Source organism: Periplaneta americana, chromosome 6, assembly GCF_040183065.1.
Source record: "Periplaneta americana isolate PAMFEO1 chromosome 6, P.americana_PAMFEO1_priV1, whole genome shotgun sequence".
Classification (NCBI taxonomy): Eukaryota; Metazoa; Arthropoda; class Insecta; order Blattodea; family Blattidae; genus Periplaneta; species Periplaneta americana.
Window position 1 is genome coordinate 168,521,939 of NC_091122.1, and position 24,921 is coordinate 168,546,859.

At 36.4% G+C, this 24,921-nt stretch overlaps 1 protein-coding gene across 5 annotated transcripts in view; it reads right to left on the reverse strand.

The window, feature by feature from the left end:
* klar (klarsicht) overlaps positions 1 to 24,921 on the reverse strand; it is a 1,308,544-nt gene that overhangs the window by 343,313 nt on the left and 940,310 nt on the right. For all 5 annotated transcript variants that reach the window (XM_069829505.1, XM_069829504.1, XM_069829503.1 and 2 more), the window contains exon 9: positions 23,988 to 24,218. In XM_069829505.1, coding sequence (XP_069685606.1) covers positions 23,988 to 24,218 — 231 coding nt within the window. The remainder of the gene's footprint in view (positions 1 to 23,987; positions 24,219 to 24,921) is intronic.

Below are 24,921 nucleotides of genomic sequence, written 5' to 3' on the forward strand. Positions count from 1 at the left end.
TGAAAGAATCTTCAATAATTATTTAAAGCATTTTTTAATTTAAAAAATGTCATTTCCCAAAATTAAAAAAAATAAAATGTGAAAAGTGTTTAAAGGTACAACAGTCTCCCCTACATTAACTGAATGTGATAGTAGTAAGGTATGATATAGACCTACTACTATATACTTTTCTTGAAAGCTATAAACTAAATGAAAGTATATATTATTGTGACGTACTGAAGTACGTATGATATTTCCGTGGAGAAATTGTGCATTATCATATGATGAATGATGGGAGGAGAGGAGAAAAATTCTTTCCCGCACCGGGACTCGAACCCGGGTGTTTAACTCTACGTGATAACGTTTTATCCTCTAAGTTCTGATGCCGGATTCAATCCTCTCAGTTTAAATTCCACCTCTTAGTTTCCCTTTAATGGCCAACCCTCATGTAGTGCGTCACAGATGTGTGACAGTGGCACAATGTCCAACAATGTTGGCCACTAAAGAGAAACTAAGAGGTAGAACTTAAACTGAGAGGATTCAATCCGGCATCAGAAGTGGAATCCGGTGTGGCTTAGTTGATAAAACGTCAGCACGTAGAGCAGAAAACCCGGGTTCGAGTCACGGTGCAGAAGAGAATTTTTCTCCGCTCCACCCATCCTCGGATCCCAGCCTCTTAGTCACTCGTAATGAGTGCACCTCTGCACATAGTGTGTTGGACATTGTGCCACTGTCACACATCTGTGACGCAGTGCATGAGGGTTGGCCATTAAAGGGAAACTAGGAGGTGGAGCTTAAACTGAGAGGATTCAATCCGGCATCGGAACTGGAATCCGGTGTGACTTACTGGATAAAACGTCAGCACGTAGAGCAGAAAACCCGGGTTCGAGTCCCGGTGCAGGAGAGAATTTATCTCCGCTCCACCCATCCTCGGATCCCAGCCACTTAGTCACTCTTATTGAGTGCACCTCTGCACATAGTGTGATGGACATTGTGCCACTGTCACATATCTGTGACACAGTGCATGAGGGTTGGCCATTAAAGGGAAACTAAGAAATGGATCTTAAACTGAGAGGATTCAATCCGGCATCGGAACTGGAATCCGGCGTGGCTTAGTTGATAAAACGTCAGCACGTATAGCAGAAAACCCGGGTTCGAGTCCCGGTGCAGGAGAGAATTTTTCTCCGCTCCACCCATCCTCGGATCCCAGCCACTTAGTCACTCGTAATGAGTGCACCTCTGTACATAGTGTGTTGGACATTGTGCCACTGTCACATATCTGTGACACAGTGCATGAGGGTTGGCCACTAAAGGGAAACTAAGAGGTGGAGCTTAAACTGAGAGGATTCAATCCGGCATCGGAACTGGAATCCGGTGTGGCTTACTCGATAAAACGTCAGCACGTAGAGCTGAAAACCCGGGTTCGAGTCCCGGTGCAGGACAGAATTTTCTCAGCTCCATCCATCCTTTATCTTTCATAAAAGAAAGAAGTTCATAATATGCATTTAGGTTTCATTTCCAGAATAAATTCTCACTACAATATACCTAGCATTACATAATTCGATTATTTTACGTTTCTACAACCGCCGTAGTTTTGTCGAACAAATTAACAAAGATAATAAATTTAAGGTTCAATAATAATAATAATAATAATAATAATAATAATAATAATAATAATAATAACAATACTAATAATGATAATAATATAAATCTATTATATTATAATTTCTTGAGTTCAAACCCGGTCGAAGGCGACGTAAAGAGACAATTAAAACGGCGCTTCTTTGATCACCCCTAATGATTTTGTATCACCTGGCAGTGACAGCCGTAAAGGGTTAAGGGGCTGTAGAGGGAGGCTACGTAATTACCGAGAGCAGCGGTCAGCCAGATGGCCAGGTGCGTGCCGCCCGGTGGGGTGTCGGCAGAGCACTTCAGTCCAAACAATAGCATGCGCCTTTCGGTGTGGTCGGCACACGTCACTTCGGGTCTATTTCCTTCTTTTGTTTTACTTTAATTCTTCTCCTGAATTATGTACGCAGCTTGGGCGGAGTCACACACTTCTGTAATTCGAAATGGGCCTATTATTATTATTATTATTATTATTATTATTATTATTATTATTATTATTATTATTATTATTATTAGGCGGCCGAGTAGCTCAGTTGGTAGAGCAGCTGGCTACGGACTGGAAGGTCCGCGGTTCGATCCCGGGTGGTGACAGGATTTTTTCTCGTTGCCAAACTTTCAGAACGGCCCCGAGGTTCACTCAGCCTCCTATAAAATTGAGTACCGGGTCTTTCCCGGGGGTAAAAGGCGGTCAGAGCGTGGTGCCGACCACACCACCTCATTCTAGTGCCGAGGTCATGGAAAGCATGGGGCTCTACCTCCATGCCACCCAAATGCCTTCATGGCATGTTACGGGGATACCTTTACCTTTACCTTTACAGGCAGGGTTTGGAATTGAACGGGTTACATCAGCTTCTTGTCTATGCGGATGACGTGAATATGTTAGGAGAAAATACACAAACGATTAGGGAAAACATGGAAATTTTACTTGAAGCAAGTTTGGAAGTAAATCCCGGAAATATTATGTCTCGTGACCAGAATATTGTACGAAATGGAAATATAAAAATTGGAGATTTATCCTTCGAAGAGGTGGAAAAATTCAAATATCTTGGAGCAACAGTAACAAACATAAATGACACTCGGGAGGAAATTAAACGCAGAATAAATATGGGAAATGCGTGTTATTATTCGGTTGAGAAGCTCTTATCATCCAGTCTGCTGTCCAAAAATCTGAAAGTTAGAATTTATAAAACAGTTATATTACCGGTTCTTCTGTATGGCTGTGAAACTTAGACTCTCACTCTGAGAGAGGAACATAGGTTAAGGGTGTTTGAGAATAGGATGCTTAGGAAAATATTTGGAGCTAAGCGGGATGAAGTTACAGGAGAATGGAGAAAGTTACACAACACACAACTGCACGCATTGTATTCTTCACCTGACATAATTAGGAACATTAAATCCAGACGTTTGAGATGGGCAGGGCATGTAGCACGTATGGGCGAATCCAGAAATGCATATAGAGTGTCAGTTGGGAGACCGGAGGGGAAAAAGACCTTTAGGGAGGCCGAGACGTAGATGGGAGGATAATATTAAAATGGATTTGAGGGAGGTGGGTATGATGATAAAGACTGGATTGATCTTGCACAGGATAGGGACCGCTGGCGGGCTTATGTGAGGGCGGCAATGAACCTTCGGGTTCCTTAAAAGCCATTTGTAAGTAAGTAAGTAAGTAAGTAAGTATTATTATTATTAGAAAATAGCAGCCATGATGGTCTAGTGGTTAGAGCGCTGGAGTTATAATCCTCTGGGCCCAGGTTCGATTCCCGGTGTACCTCCGAGTTATAACTTGTGTTGGGCAAGCCCGTGGTCCAGGCAACATAGGGGTTTTCTCCGGGAGCTCCGGTTCCCCTGTGGCATCCCAACAAAACTCCATCACGGGTGTAGCGTAGACCAGCGTCCTATGACGCACCTTAGTCAACGACTATGTCGGTAAATTGGTCTACACAACTGGCTTCTTATGGGTGAATGACGAATAGTCAAGTACCCGCTACTAGTCGTAGTAAAAGTTATTAGAAACAGCCGCATAAGTGCTTTGTATATTTAATGCTCGACTATGCCGAAATGTGGTAATTATACACCTGGTAGCAGCCCTTTAATGGACCTCATTAAAGTACACCTATTCATTAAAGTTCAGGTGTTCCACCAATCAGAAAACACCATTGTAGCAATATGAAAGCGCAAGTATCGATTATTCTCGGATATGCAATCGAAAGACAACGAGGGAAACGTCACGGAGGCTGGAAATCCAATACTGTCGCAGAAGATTATGTTCTGTTACTATAATAATTAGCGTTAATTGTAAATAATATTCAAATAAATTCAATTTGTCATCCCGTTTTCAATTCTAAATCAATTTCCAGGTTATATCAAAATTAGTTCATGTTACATTACATCAAGGTCAATGACATTATTGTTCCTCGGAAAAAATCAATACTTTCGCGTCTGCGCACATCTCGCAATTTACGAGCTATGCACAAGGTCACTTCCGCTCTTCAGTCAGATACGAATAAAATGAATACTTCTGAATAATTTCAAGTTAGAAATATGGTCGAGCATAAAAAGTCGTATGAAACTTGCCTATAATGGTAATTAAGACGCTCGTATGAAAATTATGAAACTCGCTTGCGTTCGTTTCATAAACAAACATACTCGCGTCTTAATTACTATCATTATAGGCTCGTTGCATAATGTACTATTAATTTGTCACTAGGGAAGCATTTCGTTAATTTAATCGTCAATCAAAACTAAAACTAACGAAATTTATACTTCGGAATATGTATATTTATGTGTCTTTCTCGTGTTAAATTCTATCGTACTGGTTAACATGTTTTCGACCTGTTATTGGCCTTCTTCAGGACTGGTTGTTGCTGGTCTTTGTGTCACTTGTTTTGTTTCCTGTGGGGGTATGTTTGTGTAGTATACTGTGGAGTCAAAGAGTGAGTGTGTTTTGAAATTGAGTTGTGTGTTAAAAAGAAGTGCGGAAATGGCTACACAACCAACACCAATGATACTCTTTCAAGAAGGAATTAGGAAGTTCTCTACTCTGTAGCAGAAGTACATCAATAAATTAGTGGACTATATGAAAAAATTATTTTTTTTATTTTTTTTTTATTTTAGTAGGTTATTTTACGACGCTTTATCAACAGCTTTGGTTATTTAGCGTCTGAATGAGATGAAGGTGATAATGCTGGTGAAATGAGTCCGAGGTCCAACATCGTAAGTGAAAAAATGATCACGATTTAAAGTTGCCATGTGTTATGTAATGTTCACAATAAAAGCACAGTCTAGTAAGTATATACAGTCACGAAGGTCAATACGTAGGGAATATGCATCCATAGAAGTTGATAACCACTAGGATCGCTGCTATCGCCTCATCACAGACAATGAGAAATAGTACAGGCACAGTCTATTGTTCCTAGTACTCTCATCACCTCAAGCTTCGTGACTGTATATAGGCCTATCAGACTATGATAAATGTCTGGATAATATTTGAACGTCTATGCATATGTAAACCACTACAAATTATTTTGTGCAAGATCGTGCGTATTTGCTTGTTTTCCGCACAGAACCAATACGCGGTAAGTGTGAAATACCACATTCAGTATTCCCAACGTAACACACATAACAATTTCCCTCTTCTTACCGCTTAAGCGCGACATTCATTTTACTGCTTTAGGCTTTTAACATATTATTTTTAGAGACGTTTAACATAGTAATAATTATAAATTGGAAACTTACCACTGCAATTTCACCTAAATTGCAATGTTAATTATTGTTTTTAAATATTTGCAAAAATTAAGTAAACTCTACTACTCCACGAAACTTCTTGCATTCCTGATACAAGTAACATTAAGAAAGCCGTAAAAAAATCAACGAGATTCCAGATGCCGATGTTATTACTGCAATATGTTATATAAATAATATTGTTAAAATATTAAAATCAAAAATAAATCATTACATAACCTTACCGTTTGTTTTAAGTTCGCATTTATAGACTGGGGAAAAAAAAGACAGACGTATATCACGGCCTGCTGGAGTATAGTAAACACAGAAAACATTTTACAGCAACAATGTTGAAGAAAGATATTTTGGTGTTCCGAAGTTGGCGTCATTAAACAGAAACCAACATGGAGATTTCACTGCAACTAATTAGAAATTCGTCTTTCAGGTATGTAATAAACGATCTTCGCACAAAATAATGTACGATACACGAGCGGTATGTTTGTTTTCATGTTCTCGGAAATTAAAAAAAGATCAACTACGTTTCGCTTTTTCAATCTTTTCCTCGAACATGAAAACGTCAACATACCGCTCTTGTAACGTTATATTACTATTAAAATGAATTTTTCATGCAAGGAAAGCAAGAAGATTACTTAACTATTCTGTTCGTACCGAAACGAAAACACTTCCAGATATGAACAAAAAAAAAAAGATAAACATTTTTACATATGAAAGACAATGACACAAAATTAAAATAACGCCTTCATCATATTTCCTATGCTGATACAAATATCTTCACAAGAAGAGCCCAAAGACGACAACTGCCGTGAAAGTTTAAAATTACATACGAACGATTTATAGGCCTATTTTTAAACATGCAAATTTCCGCTCCATTAACATTTTTGCATGCAAGTATTTCTTTCTCACTAGCTCTTTATTTCCTGTAACGCCTTCACATTGCCCGTGAGAAATTTGGACAAGGCGCTTTCACCTACTAGGATTCGTCCTGGAGTCAATTACTCAACATTTCTTTACAAGTAATTCTAAAACATCTAATTATAACAAGAAAAAACCTGCAGATGAGAAAAAGAATTCATTGCGATATTATGTGTACAGCCTGAAGATAAAAGCCACTGTGGGATTCATAATATTTAATGTCAAAAATAATTTCAGAGTACGGCATATGAATACCAGCGTCTGTGGATCAGTGGTAGGGGCTGCGTCATTCGTGCTAATTACTATAGAAACAGAAATATAAACTGAACTATGTGCGTCGTGATTTTCTATGCGGTCCTTCACTCTTTATTGTTTATTTAACGTGCCTCGAAGTTTTCCATACAATACTCATATTGGATTATGTAGGCCTAGCCCTAAATACATGAATATAAAAACATACATACCGTGTTAAAGAGAGTAATTACATAAATATATTGCATTTTATTACATTAGTTGGAGTAGCCTATAGACGCTCCACGCAATCATTAGGATTCTTTTAAATGTCCTTCACATACTTATCCCCAATCTCAAAGTTGAAGAACTGATGTAAAATCTATGGAATATAATAAATGAAAAAAAAAAAATAAATAAAAATAAATAAAACAAAATAAAACAAAACAAATGAAACATAACAATAGTACTATTCGCAGTAGTAGCATTACAATCCAAAATTAGTAATAATCAGGGAACGGATTTATATGGACTAAAAATATATGAAATATATAAATATATATGTAGTTATTTTTACCAAAATATGGAATTAAATATGGATTTTTACCAAAATATGGAATTAAATATGGACTTAAAATTATAAAAAAATGACTATGTACGTTAAATATTGGTACATTTTAATCAAACTAAACAAAAAATATAATGGACGTACCTTATCTTCCAATGTAGTTTCAACAAAACACAATTTTTATTGTCTGTTACCATAACAATAGGTTACAAACATTTCTTTCAAGTGCTGAAAAGTGAATCTTCTTCTATTGTCTCTGAGGATAGATTTATACTGACTAAAAGAGCGTTCGACGTCACAAGAAGTAACTGGTACATAATTCAATTTCACAATGTCTGCTGGGGATAAGTCCAAGTTAATCTTCACTGTTGATTCACCACTCATCACAGCAACAACCTTTTGTAGTTCTTCATATCCAGGGTTTTTTGAAAGTACAGTGTCCACCTTAGCTCTTACTGCATCTGCAACTTTACCTCTACCACGATTCAGTTGTTCCACAGTACTATTTATAATTTCAAAACTTTCAGATAGTGAAAGGTGCCTATTTTGGAGACTTTTGAGCGTTTTTATGATGCATGAAAATGTATGCTGAATGTGAGCTAAGTCATTCTTCACACTTATGTCACAGGTAACTGTTTTCGCAGTATCAATTGAGACTGCATCTTCAGAGTCCAATGCAAGGAGAACATTGTTAATAGAGTCTATATGTTCGGCATAATATTCAACTGCTTCTAGCCATGTACCCCATCTAGTTAAAATTGGCTTTGGTGGCAATGGAATTTCAGGGTACATTTCTTTCAACACGTTAACTCTACTGGGAGCTTTGAGAAATACTTTTTTCACTGATGAAATCAACAAATCTACTTTAGGGAAATTGTCTCTGACCACTTCTGCCACACGATGAAATGCATGCGCCACACAAGTAAAATGAGTCAATTTAGGATATACAACAGATAATGCTTGTCCAGCTTTGACCATATAAGGGGCAGCATCGCTAATAAAGAATAACACATTATCGTACATTATACCCTTTGGCCACAGGATACCCATAGCTTCGTTGAACAGTTTAACTATAGTTTTGTTATTGCACTTTTCTAGAACATCACAATGTAAAAGAATTCGTTCAGAATATTGTTCACTTAACAAACCGATAACTACATTACCAACAAGTCTACCTTCTTTGTCGGGAGTCTCATCAATGGAAACCCAAATTGAACTATCTTTAATTTCATCTCTTATCTTCTGTATTGTCTCATCGTAGATGGATGGAGCATACGTCTTCCTAAGTGTTGACTCATCCGGGATTGTATGTTGAGTATATTTTTCAAGGAATTCCCTGAAGACCTTATTCTTTAGTTTGTAGAGAGGAATATCAGCAGAGATGAGAGAACGGCACAGGTCGATGTTAAACTCAGATCTTACATTCGATGTTGTTGGTTGTGTTAAAAACAATTGTCTCTGCTTGGAATTTAGTTGTTTGTTGGCCTGATGTTTACTAGTTGTAATGTGTTGTTGCACCAGGAACTTTTGTGTAGATGATACTGCACACTGACACAAATTACAAAATAATATTTTATTGTCAGTTGATAAACCATCTTCTTTAAATTCTGAAATGTAACTTGTTAGTTTTGATTTTAAATTGACTGAATGACGTACTTTTGGCATATTTACCGTCTTTATAGTATGATTTACAAAACTGAACCTATGTGTACTCTGACTGGCATTTAACTGTTGAGCTGCACAACTGAAGTCTGTTAAAAATTTTAAATTAAATTAATACAGTTTTGTAACTTACTTTCCCATTGTTGATAGGACTGCTAATTTTCAAATAACTCTGATGTTAAAGGGATTACTGAACATGTGTTTAAATCTCTATTGTTGAAATGTATTTTTAAAAGTTAATGGAATTTTGTTTTGTTTTATTGTTAAACCTAATATAATATGGACTGTTTTATATGAAATATGGAAAATATATGGAAATTAACGAAAATATGTACTAAACTCTAAAATATGGAAAAATATGGAAAATAAAAGTAGGATTTTTCAACCCTACACATTGTGAAACATAAAGATAATGCAAAATATAAATTATATTAGCTTTATAAGTAAATATGTATTTACATATAAATCCTTTCCCTGGTAATAATACAACACGATATATTACGGGTTGACATTTAGAAGAAACTTATTATACAGTGTGTTCGCAGAAACATTCTGGGGTTACAAACTGCTATAATTCTGTCACTATGTGTTTTACGAAATTCATACCGGTTTCATTAGAAAGAACAGCTCGAATTTTAGGAAATGCGTAATTGATAATTGTTGACCGAAACAACAGATGGCAGCACAAGAGAGAAAAAAACCGCCGTTTCTGCATTTGTGCCCTAACTGTAACCTGCAGAATTTTTTCAGCATTTTCTCTCATGGACCACTGACTTTTTTTTAAGTGTAGAATTATACTGAACTTTAAAAGTAAAACAACAAATGTTTCAGGACTCAGGAGGATAAGAACAAAGCACACGAAATAAAAACTATCTGCAATTAAACAACAAAGCGAAATTGACTATACAGGGTGATTCATGACTAATAAGCCACGCTTTAGGAATCTGTTCTACAGGCTATTTTGAGTATAAAATGTCATAGGAACTTGGGACCCATTATCATTATTCATTAGTTTTAAAGTTATTCGTAAATATCTAAATATCACACTGTGAATCAGGCTTTGGTGTTGCTTGCATCGCAGTACAAAAATCTGAAACGTAAACTAAATGGAGGGTTTGAGCTGTGACGTGAAGTACGAGGGGAAGGGGAAGATAGGTCTGGTTATTATCAGCTGCGCTTATCAGGGACAGTCGTGACGAGATACAGAACACTAAGCGCTATTCACATCTGTGCGCCCAAATGCACTGAAGTGGAAGGAGGAATATTTGAATATATGCTTCCAAACTGAGGTATGTTTATTTGATTATTAATACAGTATTTTGAATTAGTATTTCTGTGTATTTTAAGTGGATAATTCTTAGTTTTGCTCAAAACCACTGCTACTTTCGTAGAATTCAATTAGCTGTAACTCCTTAATGGTAGATAAAGACTCATTTTATGCTCAAACTGGCACATAGAACTGATTCCTAAAGCGCGAGTCAAACACCTTGTAAATGTATAGGAACTTTTCTTTTTGTTCTTAGGCCTATCCACTCCCCAAAGGTTTCCCACATATTACTTAACACCCTATAAATAATTCAACATCATGTGTCGTATAACAAATTCTTTTATTTAAAATGCTCAATCATATGATTTATCAATTTTGCAAATTTATTATTTACTAATACATCTCCAAAAAGGACATTTATGAACGTTTTCGCCTATACGGCATCATCAGATATTCAAAGTTTGACGAACTCTAAACATAAGATCCATTAAGTTGTACACAGTAATATGCATAACAATGTCCACACCTGTGGAGTAACGGTTAGCGCTTCTAGCCGCGAAACCAGGTGGCCCGGGTTCGATTCCCGGTCGGGGCAAGTTATCTGGTTGAGGTTTTTCCGGGGTTTTCCCTCAATCCAATATGAGCAAATACTGGGTAACTTTCGATGCTGGACCCCGGACTCATTTCACCGGCATTATCACCTTCATCTCATTCAGATGCTAAATAACCTAAGCTGCTGATAAAGCGTCGTAAAATAACCTACTAAAATAAAATAAATGCGTAACAATGGTTAAATTATTAATCATGAGTTTTATATATTGAAAATCATATATTGGGAGAATGTTCTATTTTGAATAATTTGCTAATTTGCCGAAAATGAAATTTTGATTATAGAATGTGAATATTAATACATATAACTCACGTTACATGTTTTGTTAGATGTCACTTATTGTGTAAAATTGATAAAATATGAATATAAAATATAAAAATGTACTTTATGTCTATATAAGACAGATCACATGGTGTTATGCAACTATTACTGATGTAGTTAAATGGTGTTTTATATGCAATACATTTGTTTGGAATCTTCTATAGTGATAAGTGGATAGAAGATTCCAAACAAATGTATTGCATATTATATATATATATATATATATATATATATATTAAACTCATTAATAATTTAACCATTGTTATGCAAATTACTGTGTCCAACTTAATGGATCTTATGTTTAGATTTCGTCAAACTTTGAATATCTGATGATGTCGTACAGGCGAAAACGTTCATAAATATCCTTTTTGGAGATGTATTAGCAAATAATAAATTTGCAAAATTGACAAGTCATATGATTGAGCATTTCAAATAAAAGAATTTGTTATATTGAATAGATTTATCTGAGACTCAAAAATGAATTGTAAAATCATGTTTCCTATATACTTTGGTATAGTCATCTAAAAGAAAATGTATATATATATATATATATATATATATATTATGTTGATATGACTCGTTAAAAAATTATTGCCATTTAGGATCCAGCTATATGATTTGAGTATAGAAGAATCGATAAATTATTATTTTTACACTGCTCAAACCTCTAGTTTGTCAGAAATGGTATTGAACAGAAATCATGAACAACCTCTGTTTGCTGAAAGATGGTAGATTTCTCCGAGGTCAGTCCGCGCCCAAGCTGCAACGAGTCAACAACAAACTTCTTCTTCCTCAACCATATCATTCAGAAGTGTTGTGTTTTTAAAATACCATTCACAAATATATATTCTTTTAATACTTTAAATTGCAGTAATTATTTTGGACTAGTACTTCGAGCAATATCGTGCGTTGCAGATTCAGCAGGTCATTCCACACCCTTTGGCACATTCGTGATGGAGCCAGCCTCCCAAGCTCGTCGATATCGGTGGAGATGCGTCTTCTGGCTCTGCATACAGTGCCGCTCCAGATCACCGCAATCTTCCTCCAGTATTATCTGTGTGCGTGACGGTATGCAAGGCTCCCTGGCTGAGTCGTGATAAAGGCATCCCCTTCACATCACATCCGTGTCACTGTCAACCAGAAGGGATTTGCACAACGCCCGCCAGTTCTTCAGGTGTATTGCCCATCAACAATTGGACCTTCTACGGTTAGGTACAGCTTACAGCAGTAAAATTTTAGAAATATTCAACATTTTTTCCTCCATTACTGTATGCTGTCCAGGGTCCGTCTCAAAGAACGAAGAACTATTCACTCTCTCACTTTACTCTTCAATATTCTTCAAACCTCTAACCCTAGCTACTTAGCTTCTCGTTTTCAACATTTGTCCTCATATCACGAAATATATACTCGCTCACAATATCCTATCACAATCTCCATTCCTAAACACAAAACATCCTTCTACTCTTCATCTTTCACCGTCTCTGCAGCTCATCTCTGGAACTCTCTACCACAACATGTCAGAGACTGTCGGACATTGCCTAGTTTCAAAAATGAACTAAAACTGCACTTTTTCAATTCAGATTCCTTTCAGTTATAAGCCCTTTCCTCTGCGATAGTTTTGTAAAAATATATAAATTTTGTTTCCTCCCTTTCCCCTTTTTGTTCTCATGATCACCAGATGAATTTATTATCATATCCTTTTTATTGTTCATTTTATTTAATTTTCGTATTTCTTTTCTCTTTTTATTATTTTATTACATTCCATTTTGTTATATTCTTCCTTACGTTTTTCAAATTAACTATCTGTACTAAATGAGTTACTTTACTATATTTCAATGTATCTTACTTTCTTTTTTTCTATTATGGTATTATTTTCATGTTGTTTAGTGTCGATTTATTATGCTATTATCATTATTTTTTGTAATGTGTTAGTATTCTGTTCTTTAACTTTTTGTTAAATTTTAATTCCTTGTATACTTTGTGTTAGTATTCTGTTCTTTAACTTTTTGTTAAATTTTAATTCCTTGTATACTTTGTGACCTGGTAGAGTGTAAGAGAAGGCCCTATGGCCTTAACTCTGCCAGTATAAATAAATAAATAATAATAATAATAATAATAATAATAATAATAATAATAACTATTATTATTATTATTATCTTGTAAAATAATGAAAATTAGTATGTGTAAAACACTGTCCTTCTGCTATATGAAAAAAAAAATACGACTTAAAAAATGATATATATATATATATATATATATATATATATTTTCAAAATTCAGTTCACTGTGCAGTGATGAAGCGTTTCCCACATAACTCAAAAACTAACCAATACTCTGTGATTAAAATGTTTGTGTGTATTTATGCATGTCATATCTACAATATGATGCAAGATCACTTCTCTACCTTTGATACTCGTAGATTATCTGATAAAAAAATAAATTCATTTAAAAAAAATGGTCAAATATTCGTATTTTCTTATAACACAAAATAAAAAAAATATTGTTTATTAAGGAATGCAGTTGAAAGAGCATGATATTGTAAACATGAGTTTCAGCAATAAAATAAAAGAGAGAGAACATGAAAAAGTTAACAATTTTATGAGTTATAAGGTAAACGCTTCATAACTGCACAGCAAACTGCCATCATTTTGAATTTTGAAAAAAGAAATTTAAATAATTTTTTTAAATTGTAAAAATATTTTTTTCATATAGCAGAAAGAAAGTGTTTTACACAAACCAATTTTCATTATTGTACAAGATACAGTAATGGAGGAAAAAAATGTTGAATATTTCCAAATCTTTTACTGCTGTAAGCTGTACCTAACCCCTTAAAACGGAAATACCGTACCACGAGGTTGAGGTACCCTATCTATTAAATGATTACTATTGTCACGATAATCAAAGAAAACCATGTTTGCGCATGTTAAATTAGTTTGCACGCAATATACTTTTTGCATATCGATCCGTGCTAATATTAAGAAACTAAATAGAAAGTTTATGCGACACCAGAAAAAAAAAAAAAAATATATATTTTGAGGCGCACTGGTCCATAATAATTGTTAAATTTCTCCATGGATACGATATATGTAATACAGCCCATTATAGGTACCTTTGCGGGCCTAAAAAAAAGTTCTATAGACCTTACGACCAAAAACATATATTGTTTGTTTATAAATATAATATAAATTTAGCTTCCCTTATGAAAAGGTTGCCAGATTTGACAAAGCGTATTGCATACAATTTGGAAACACACCTAAAAGGTAAAATGATATACATTTGAAACGGTTAGGGAATGGAATATGCAAAATGTCAGAAAAATTTACACCTAAGTAGCGTTTGTGCTCATTTACAGTTAAGAAAGGGGGGGGGGGACATAATCAGATAGGTTAGAATGATTTGAATGCCATATACCACGAGAAAAATAATAGTACGGATTGATTGGCATTGATATCTAAACCAATCAACAGCCATCGGTTAAGATAACTTGAAATTTCCATTATCACTCCCATACAAATGATTTCTCAATATCTGACCCGATCCTTTGAGGGCACTAATGGCTATTTCCTTCACAATGCTGTGTGTTAGGCCCAAGTTTTTACATTTGTTGGCAAAGAAGGAGGGTATGGTACCTCGTGCTCCCATCATCAGACCTATCACATCAATGTGGGACAGGCTATATTTATCTTTATAGAACGGGATTGTTGGTTCATAGATCGTTTCTTTTCACTGTCCACCTCATGCGGTTGATCTGCATGTGTCTCAAATCTGATGGTGGGATCGAGAATGTATGCCGAGTTGTTCTTAATGACAATGATATCAATACTTATATTTATTTAATTTACAACAACTTATCTTCAGCTTGTTTGATTTTAATAACAACTCAAGAAGGAATTTCGGTTTCAACAGATCCCGACATCATTTCCAACATTGTTTACTAAATTCAGAGACTGATAACAACAAAGAAATAATAGCATCATGCATGGCCTCCCTCAACGAATAATTTTTATTGTACGTATTCTTTTTTTTTTTCTAGTATGCACAGTCCCTAGATACCAAAACAAAACACGCTAAACAAGACATATAAACAATGCAAATTTTCTGATTTACAACTCTTATCAAAACGTTTTAATTTGTTCAATTACGGACTAGTGTGCAACAAAATAATGTATAAACCTTTAGCGAAATTGAATGTTTAAACCTCGGGCCAGAGGCCCTTGGCACCAACCCCGTAGCCCTCGCTATAAACGTATTAATTTCGCCCTTGATACATAAATTACTATTTAGAGCAAGTAATAACAGCAAAGTGCAAAACAATAAAAGATTATATAAATGCGAAGCAATGATATTTACTTTGTGTCGTCCTGCTAATCCTCCATGCATAAATCTTTCAACCAACGGGATTCCGTGGAAACCAAAGGATGAAGCTGTAAAATATCTTGGAGTGCGCTTAGATCGCCGTCTGTCATGGAAACATCACATCAACAACAAACTTAAATTGGCCTACTCAAGACTCGCTAAATTATATCCGCTCCTCAACAAGAAATCATCTCTAAAGCTACAAAATTGCATGCTACTTTACACATCTCTATTACGACCTCTACTGCTTTACGCCTGTCCTGTCTGGGGAGGAGCTGCAATAAGTGAAATTAAACACATCCAGTCATTTCAAAATAAAGTCCTACGAATTTCATTCAATTCTCCTTGGTTTGTCCGTAACAGCCAACTACACAGAGAAACTGGTATTGACACAATCAAACAGTTTATTCATTCACAAGCTAAGAAGTTCTATAACAACCTAGAAAATGTTCCAGGCGCCATCCACTACTCTCTCGGAAGAAAGTCCACATTTCCCACCAGAATCAAGAGCCGACTTCCAACGGAAGTCATATCATAATCAAAATTTATCATCACACCAACCTGTGTAAATAAAAATTTATTAACAATTACTTTTGTTCATTGAGGAGCCCAATCTAGGCTGCCCTCAAGTCAGTGTCATGTATTGTATTTATATTTTATTTAAAAATGATCTGTGTAGCGCTAAATGCGCTGATCGATCAATAAATTATTAAAAAAAAATAAAACAACTGTATTAAATACAATGCTTTTTGCCGATGATCAAATATTGATAGCAGAATCTGAGGATGATCTACAAATGGCAACTTACCAGCTCCAGCTAATAACAGAAGGATATAACGTAAAAATTTCTAATAACAAAACTAAAACAATGGCTTTCAGAGGACTTAACCATAGGCGATGTAAAATAGTTATTAATCAAGGAACTATACGACAGATATCTTCTTTTAACTACTTAGGCTGCAATATATCTTATTTGGGTGAACAGGATATTAACAGTAAGCTGAGCAAATTCCAACAGATGTGTGGAACAATAAGAAGAACTTTAAGAAATAAAACACAGCGTTCAACACAATTAAAATTTTACAAAACCCTAGCAGTTCCATTATTAACTTACGGCTCAGAAAACTGGTCATTAAACCGCGCATGAAAAAGAAAAATCCAAGTAAGTGAAATGAAGTTCCTAAGAGGTGTTGCAGGTTATACTTTATTGGATCATCAAAGAAACGAAAATATCCGACAATTATTAAATATTTTTAATTTAGAAGAAAATATTAAAAATCAGAAACAAAATTGGTACCAACATATTACAAGAATGGCTAATGACAGATTACCAAAACAAATTATGGATTATGCACCAACAGGATATAGAAATAATAATAATAATAATAATAATAATAATAATAATAATAATAATAATAATGATTTATTTTAGCTGGCAGAGTTAAGGCCGTAAGGCCTTCTCTTCCACTCAACCAGCAAAAAGTGTATATACATATGCATGAACTTACAAAGAATCCAACAATTTGATTTAGATGAGAGTTACATGTATACAAAAGTTATTTACAAATTAAACAACAAAATACTATGAACTATTAATTAAACACTGAAATAAACTGTGTAGCAGAATTAAACTAAAATACATAGAATGTTAATATATTTCAAATAATATTAGATAATAGAAAGAGATTATTACGAGACAATTAAAATACAGCACAATCAGGATGATGTCTAAAGAAAAAAGTAACAATGTAGTCAGTGATAGTTTAAATCAGTATGATTGGAGTGAAATGCTAATAAGGTTATCTTTTAAGCTGTTCTTAAAGGTGTTTATTGTCTTGCAGCCCCTAATACTTTGTGACAAGGAATTCCATTGAATTCCATTGAATGTCGGAAGACCGAAAATAAGATGGACGGATGATTTAAGACTTGAAGATGGAACAGGCCAATAGGCCCAATCCTTGTAGCTGAAGAAGAAGAAGAAGAAGAAGAAGAAGAAAGTTATGTGAATCCTATGTAATTTTATTGTTAATATTCATGAAAAAAAGAGTGCTCTTTCACACATTCCGCTCGTTATCAGAGAGGATCGTTCCGCGAATGTACGTGTTGCGCAATCATGGTTATTAAGTTTTATAGATTAACATTATTCAAGACGATCAAGATATGTACAAAAACAAAAGTGCCGTTGCATTGGCGTAAACTGAAGCTCTGACCGTTATTGTTTTTTTAACGACGTTAAAAAAGTCTCAATAGCATTACCAGGTGGTGACAGCCTAGAGCAAGTTGCGTCCGAGGTAATGGAAGTCCAGTCTTTGTTGGCATTCTTCAGAGGAAATCAGGTCACGGAGTTGCAATGAAGCAGACGTGTTTTTGTCATTATATTACCGACTGCGGTAACAGAACACCGCTTTAGTTGTTCTCTAGTTTTGACAAGATAATTTAAGAGGGACTATTTAGATAGCATTCCCGCTGGTTTCCTGCCTGGAGGTTGGCTATACATCTTGCCGAATCACCTCAGGCCCGTTCACTGCGACCTCTCCAAGGTTTTATCTGCAACTTTCATATGCTGTCATAAGGCCCAGAACAATTGCATACCTGAAGCGTAACATAAGCAAGCTATCGACAATATTAGCCTCAGGAGTTTGTAAATGTAAGTGGCGACAGAAAACTGTGTCAATATGCAACTGGTTCACACTGTGGGCATAAAAATGTATTTACATTTTACACACTTTTATTGGATTTGAAAATGTTCAGAACATTATGCTGAGTATATTATTATTATTATTATTATTATTATTATTATTCATTTATTTATTTAATACCAGAGATTGAACAATGCAATATAGGAAAATATCATCTAAGTTAGAATAGCAGTGCGAAATAAAATAAAAACATATAAACACCAGTGTTAAAAAATAAATAGGTAGTAAGATACATAAGTTACAAAGAAATAGGGCCTATCATATAAAATTATAGGGAAAGGCATAATCACATTTTATACACTATCTACCAAAACTGTTTTTGCCCCTTTAGAACCTCGTGATACCACCTCTTGTTGCTATAACAGCAGCCACCCTGTCAGGCATGCTCTCCACTAGTTCGTGTAGGATATCCACTGGAATGCGTCGCCATTCCTCTTGCAACATGGCACTCAGACAATGGAAGTTGGCCCCATGTTTCGGCGGCTTCTATGCAGTGGTATAAAAGGTATCCCCGTAACATGCCATGAAGGCACTTGGGGGGCATGGAGGTAGAGCTCCATGCTTTCCATGACCTCGGCACTAGAATGAGGTGGTGTGGTCGGCACCACGCTCTAACCGCATTTTACCCCCGGGAAAGACCCGGTACTCAATTTTATAGGAGGCTGAGTGAACCTCGGGGCCGTTCTGAAAGTTTGGCAACGAGAAAAAATCCTGTCACCACCTGGGATCGAACCCCGGACCTTCCAGTCCGTAGCCAGCTGCTCTACCAACTGGCCTTATATGCAGTGGTATGCAGACAATAATGTTCTTCGGTTGAACTGGCCTGCACAGAGTCCTGATCTCAATCCCATTGAGCACCTTTGGGCCGAATTGGACCAGCAATTGAGGTCTCGGAAGATGGGGTCAACTTCCATTGTCCAACTTAGTGCTATGTTGCGAGAGGAATGGCGACGCATTCCAGTGGATATCCTACACAAACTAGTGGAGAGCATGGCTGACAGGGTGGCTGCTGTTATAGCAACAAGAGGTGGTACCACGAGGTTCTAAAGGGGCAAAAACAGTGCCCAATTACTTTTTGGTAGATAGTGTGATATTATAGGGTCAATTCTACTTAAAAACTACACAAATGTGATAAATAGCTAGATCTACACGTTTTTGCATAGAATTAAAATACTCTGCATAGAATTAAAATATTCTCCAATATTATAGAGTGTCCCAAATTAATGTATACACTCTTTGAAATACTATTTCACAGGAAAGAAATGAGATATAAATACAATTTTTGCGGTCTATGATTCAGAGGGCAATGGAAAGCATGGAAACATGTTCATAAACAAACATGGCGGTGCAATTATCGTTCGATGAACGTAAGTGGATAGTGAAATATTATTGGGAAAAAAAAATGAAAAATCTCAATCAGAAAATTTAATTCAACCAGGATTCGAACCCGGGTCCTCTGCGTAAGAGACCAGCATGTTGACCCCTACACCACAGAGGTGGTCAATTTTTTTTTAAGATTTATTTACATTGCATTCATATTTTTATATGTCGTCAATATAGGGCTGATTTCAAGATTCTCAGGTGTGTAGTTTATGAACATGAAACAATTTGTTAGGCCTCCGCTCGAAGAGAAAAGAACAATTTTGTATGGCTTCTAACTGTTGAAGCTTCCAATTGTTTGCTGACGTCCTACACGAGCCGGTGTATATGGTAATTAAAGAGGCCTACGTGGTTCGTGTCACGCGTCACCTGTAAAAACGTTCCACGTACGTAATATCACACAAGTTAAGGATAAGTGTTCAGTACACACACAATGTGTGACCGTCAAGATAACGTCTGATCGCCTATCTCGGCCATCTGTCCAAGATTAACTCGCCTTGTTGAAGACCACCCCGATGGCTTCCGGTCCCTGGGGGCCAACGTCCAATTATATTCGCCTCCAAATGCATCGGAAACAATTTCACGCGAAGTGAAACAGTTTAAAGGTCCTCCATTCTTTGGGAAATTCCCGTGCCATCCTTTTATGTTTCAATCACACGCAGACAGCTTGGCTAATTCGTTCCTTCGGAGAAAACGCGCGTGCGATTGGAGCACGAAACAGGGAGCACAGGTTCAAGTCCGGTTCAATGGCAGGGGTCTTTACCACTCACATGAACAGAATGAACTCCATCTCTGTGCCATACTGTGGGAGACAGCTCAATAAAACAAGATTATCAAGCACAGCAAGTGAATACTGTATACGGTTTCGAATTTTAAAGCCGAGATATAGAGTATGTTACAGCGAAAGATGATGAATAAATGACTATTTGTTGATTTGTTTAGTCAGCTGTCCTAAGACAGCTTCGAACCTCAGAAGTGACACCAATAAGGCATCACTCATAAGGTAACTAAGCCAGGAAATGAGATAGAGTGGTCAGTTCCTTTCCCCCTCCATTGCATACATCGCTGACTAGTAACATATAGGGTAAAGGTTGGTAAACTGTGATAGTTCTTTTTGAGGTTTTATTACAATTTTATTGAGTGAGAGAAGGATGGATTTTATGCAGAAACTTGTCCACGAACATTCCCTTAGTACGTTGACGCAAAAAAACCGATCTTCCTCTCTTTCAGTAAAATTGTAATAAATTCTCAATAACAACTATCACAATATTACCAACCTTTAATAATAATCCGTGGCGCTACAGCCCACGAAGGGCCAAGACCGACCAGCCGGCTGCTGGCCTCACGGCCACATGCCGAAGCAGAGGTGGACGATCATCCAACCAGAATGGAGGTATCGTGTGGTTAGCACGAAGAACCCCCCAGGCGTTATAGCTGGTTTACTTAACCGGATTTCGCTACCTATCGTAGCTCCCCAAGTGCATCACGATGCTGGGTGGGCACCGGTCCCATACACTGGCAGAAATTTCATGAGAAAATTTCTTCTCCCATGAGGGCTCGAACCAGCGCGCATTCCGTAACGCGAGTCCTAGGCAGGATGCCTTAGACCACGACGCCACGGCGCGGGACATTACCAACCTTTAATCTCTACACTAATCAGACTTCAAATGTATACAAATAATCGTTTTTCCTCTGACGCATATCGCCAAGTGAGATAAAATGCCTGATGTTATTTATGACATAAATATAGACTACAGTAAGTAGCGTTTTTTTCTACTACGAATAATTCTCACAATATTGTCTAAGTGAAAGTGAAATCTGTGAACCGATAATATCATCTGTGTCATCATCTAGTGCTGATAGTGGTGAGTCAATTAACAAAACGGTTGGGAGCGAAGTCAAATATAAAACAACTATTGGAAACCACAGTCTGATCCGTTTTGATATGGATAATATTAATTAATTTATTATTAAAGCTATTATAATAGTAGGAAAAATTCCTTGCTGGTTATATTCTGATTAAAAGATGGGAGTTTCCATATATGACAATCAACAATGCATAATCTGGAATTACAAATGAAAATTGTACATGATTAAAATGGCTACTAGAAATAAACGGGGGGCACAATGTGTCCTTTTGTATGCTAAATTTGAGTGTGTTAAAAGAGTTCAAAGGAAATTTCGATGTGAGTATGGTGTGCGTAATGTACCTAAATACGATTCCATAATGTTGTGGTATCGAACATTTGTAGAAACAGGTTCTGTGTTTAAAAAAAACGTGCAGGAAGTTGCAGGCGAAACCTAGTACGAGAAGCAGCTATCTCTTGGCTTGGTTTCCAAACTCCCCAGATCTAACTTCTCCTGACTTCTTCGTGTAGGGTTTTGTTAAAGACATTGTCTATTCACGGAAACCTAGGAACATTGATGATCTGAGAGTAAAAATTACTCAAGCTTTTTAAAAATCATTCCTCTTACGTTACAACGGACATGGGCTTAATTGCGTCACCGTTATGAGTTGTGCAGGGTGCGCAATAGGGGTCATGTTGAGCTCTGAGGAATCTCCCACCTTTCAGTGTTGTATACACGAAGTTTCAACAAATAAAATCCAGTAGTAAATGTTTTACGGTGTTTTTATTTTATCCATACCCAAACAGATCACCCTGTATATATATGACTGGTATTTCGATCGTACCAGGGTTGGTAAATTTTGTGAACTGTGTGAAATGCATTAAAAATTAACTCCAAACTCTTAAAAAAACAGGTGCCCTTTAAAAACTTCAAGAAAAGTCGTTGGTCGCTATTTTCTAATCTTTTGTCGTTAGACATCTCCTAAAAACCGCTAGAGCTAGTGACATGTAGCCAAAGTTGGCAACACTGACAATAATGGAGTTTATAAAACGACGGCGAGTCAAAATACTGTATTATTCCGATAGCCAGGCAAGGAACGCTTCAAAGTGCACAGAAACCAAGTGCTCTTACTCATCAGGCTGCAGTGGGAGTTAAATTACTTGGCTTGAGTCTATGGAAGATTGTAGATCAGCTCCTGAGAAGTACGGTTTACTTTAGTCTAGATACTGCAATATAGCATTGTTCTATTCCTACTACGGTATCATATTTCAGAGCAATTTTAAAGTGTAAAATGCCCTACCTCTCATCAGTTATAATCTTTTCGCTGTAAGAAAAATCCTAATGTAAACAATTGCACGTGACTGAAGTGAGGCTTCATTGGCCGCTGTTTGGCGCCATAGATTCTCAGTACGCGTTCCCGCCTACTGTTGTACATTCTGTTTCATGTTAAACATTTCCCGTTACTCGTGAAGTAGGCCTAACCTCACTACTATGCATTCGTTTGCGTAGAAAAACATTTACTTTATAATTACTACAATTAAATTATTTTTAAGTCTTATGTCTTCACAATGGACAATCGAGGATACAGAAGCCATACTTCAGTACCACGTGCTTACGTGAACAACTACGAGCTCAAGTGACGCCAGCTTGTTACAAGAACAAACTACCTCGGTATTACTGTTCGTATAGTTGCCTCGTTTAATTATTAGGCAGCGGCATTCCTTTTAAGATTTGTAGGTCTTTATTGCATGCACCGATAATAAAATGAAAATGCGACGTTGTCACGTCTTGTTTGTCGCTGCTATATATTAATATAACATGGAACAAGACACACTGCTAAAATTTGCAACTCTGGTTTATATATACACTCCGCGTGGAGTATTAGAGCGGCCTTCAAAAGACTTGACAACAATGGTCAGCGTGACATAATTAAAATGATTGAAACTACAAAGCTTCGGTCCATACACTCCGCGTGGAGTATTGGAGCGGCTTTCAAAAGACTTGACGACAATGGACAGCGCGACATAATTAAAATTATTGAAACTACAAAGCTTCCGTCCATACACTCCGCGTGGAGTATTGGAGCGGCCTTCAAAAGACTTGACGACAATGGACAGCGCGACATAATTAAAATGATTGAAACTACAAAGCTTCCGTCCATACACTCCGCGTGAAGTATTGGAGCGGCCTTCAAAAGACTTGACGACAATGGTCAGCGCGACATAATTAAAATTATTGAAACTACAAAGCTTCCGTCCATACACTCCGCGTGGAGTATTAGAGTGGCCTTCAAAAACTTGACGACAATGGACAGCGCGACATAATTAAAATTATTGAAACTACAAAGCTTCCGTCCTCTTTGACAACGCTAGCCTACTAATTGAACGTGGCTACTTTATTCATCCGCGTTCATAGTACATAAGAAAATATAAAAGTAGCTTTTCTTTTACATAGCGTTTTACACATGAGTGATGTTAAATGTTTCATTGTATTTAACAACTAGAATTCAATTTTTTATTTTCAAATAATACAAGATTATGGTTTCCAAATACGAACTATATTTTCCTGCGTTATGTGAGTGTTTCGACTGGGAGCCAATCACGGGTATGACAGCAACGTGCTTATGTTTACATTAGGATTTTTCTTACAGCAAAAACAGTATAGTGGGTGTGGAAGAATGACATCATGCGCGACGCAAGAACGGAAGCACTGTGTTTTATCCCTTGCCATATTATACCGTGTATAAAGAATTAACTTAAACAATGTTTGGTTCTTGGTACTCACATTGTTCCTAAGTTTTGAAGCTAACGACTCCAGATGGCACTGCCACTCCAATGAACGCAGGTACAGATGATGCCAGCGTCGCTCCAAGCTCCGAGCAACACGGCACGCATGCGCAGTGTCGTAGTGTCCTTTGAGACCGAGTGTCGTCGGATCAGCTCTCGCGATCTTTTCACAAAGTTTCACTACTGAGCACACGATCTTCCCATGTGACTCCACATCACGCTGTACCACCTGAAAACCAAACAAAAATCCTTGTCAGCACACTGCGTAACAATGAAAATACTCCAAACCAATCAAATTACTGTACACCAATCAGAAACGCTAATATTTCACTCAGCAAACCAAGGAGAAACTCCTATACAGACTACAAAGAAATAAAATTACTATAAGCCAATTACAAAACGCTAAGTTATACGCTGTAAACCAATCAAATTACTGTAAATCAATCAGATACTAATATCAAATATCACAGATATCGCAACATATCAGTACAACCAAACACAAAAATAGTAATATGCGTTACAAGAGCGGTATGTTGATGTTTTCATGTTCGAGAAAAAGATTGAAAAAGCGAAAAGTAGTTGAGCTTTTTTAATTTCCGAGAACATGAAAACAAACATACCGCTCGTGTATCGTACATTATTTTGTGCGAAGATCGTTTATTACATACCTGAAAGAGGAATTTCTAATTAGTTGCAATGAAATCTCCATCTTGGTTTCTTTTCAATGACGGCAACTTTTAAAAACTAAAATATCTATCAACATTGTTGCTATAACATGTTTTCTGTGTTTACTATATTTCAGCAGGCCGTGATCTACGTCTGTCTTTTTTCTTCCCCCAGTCTATAAATGCGAAATTAAAACAAACGGTAAGGTTATGTAATGATTTATTTTTCATTTTAATATTTTAACAATATTATTTATATAACATATT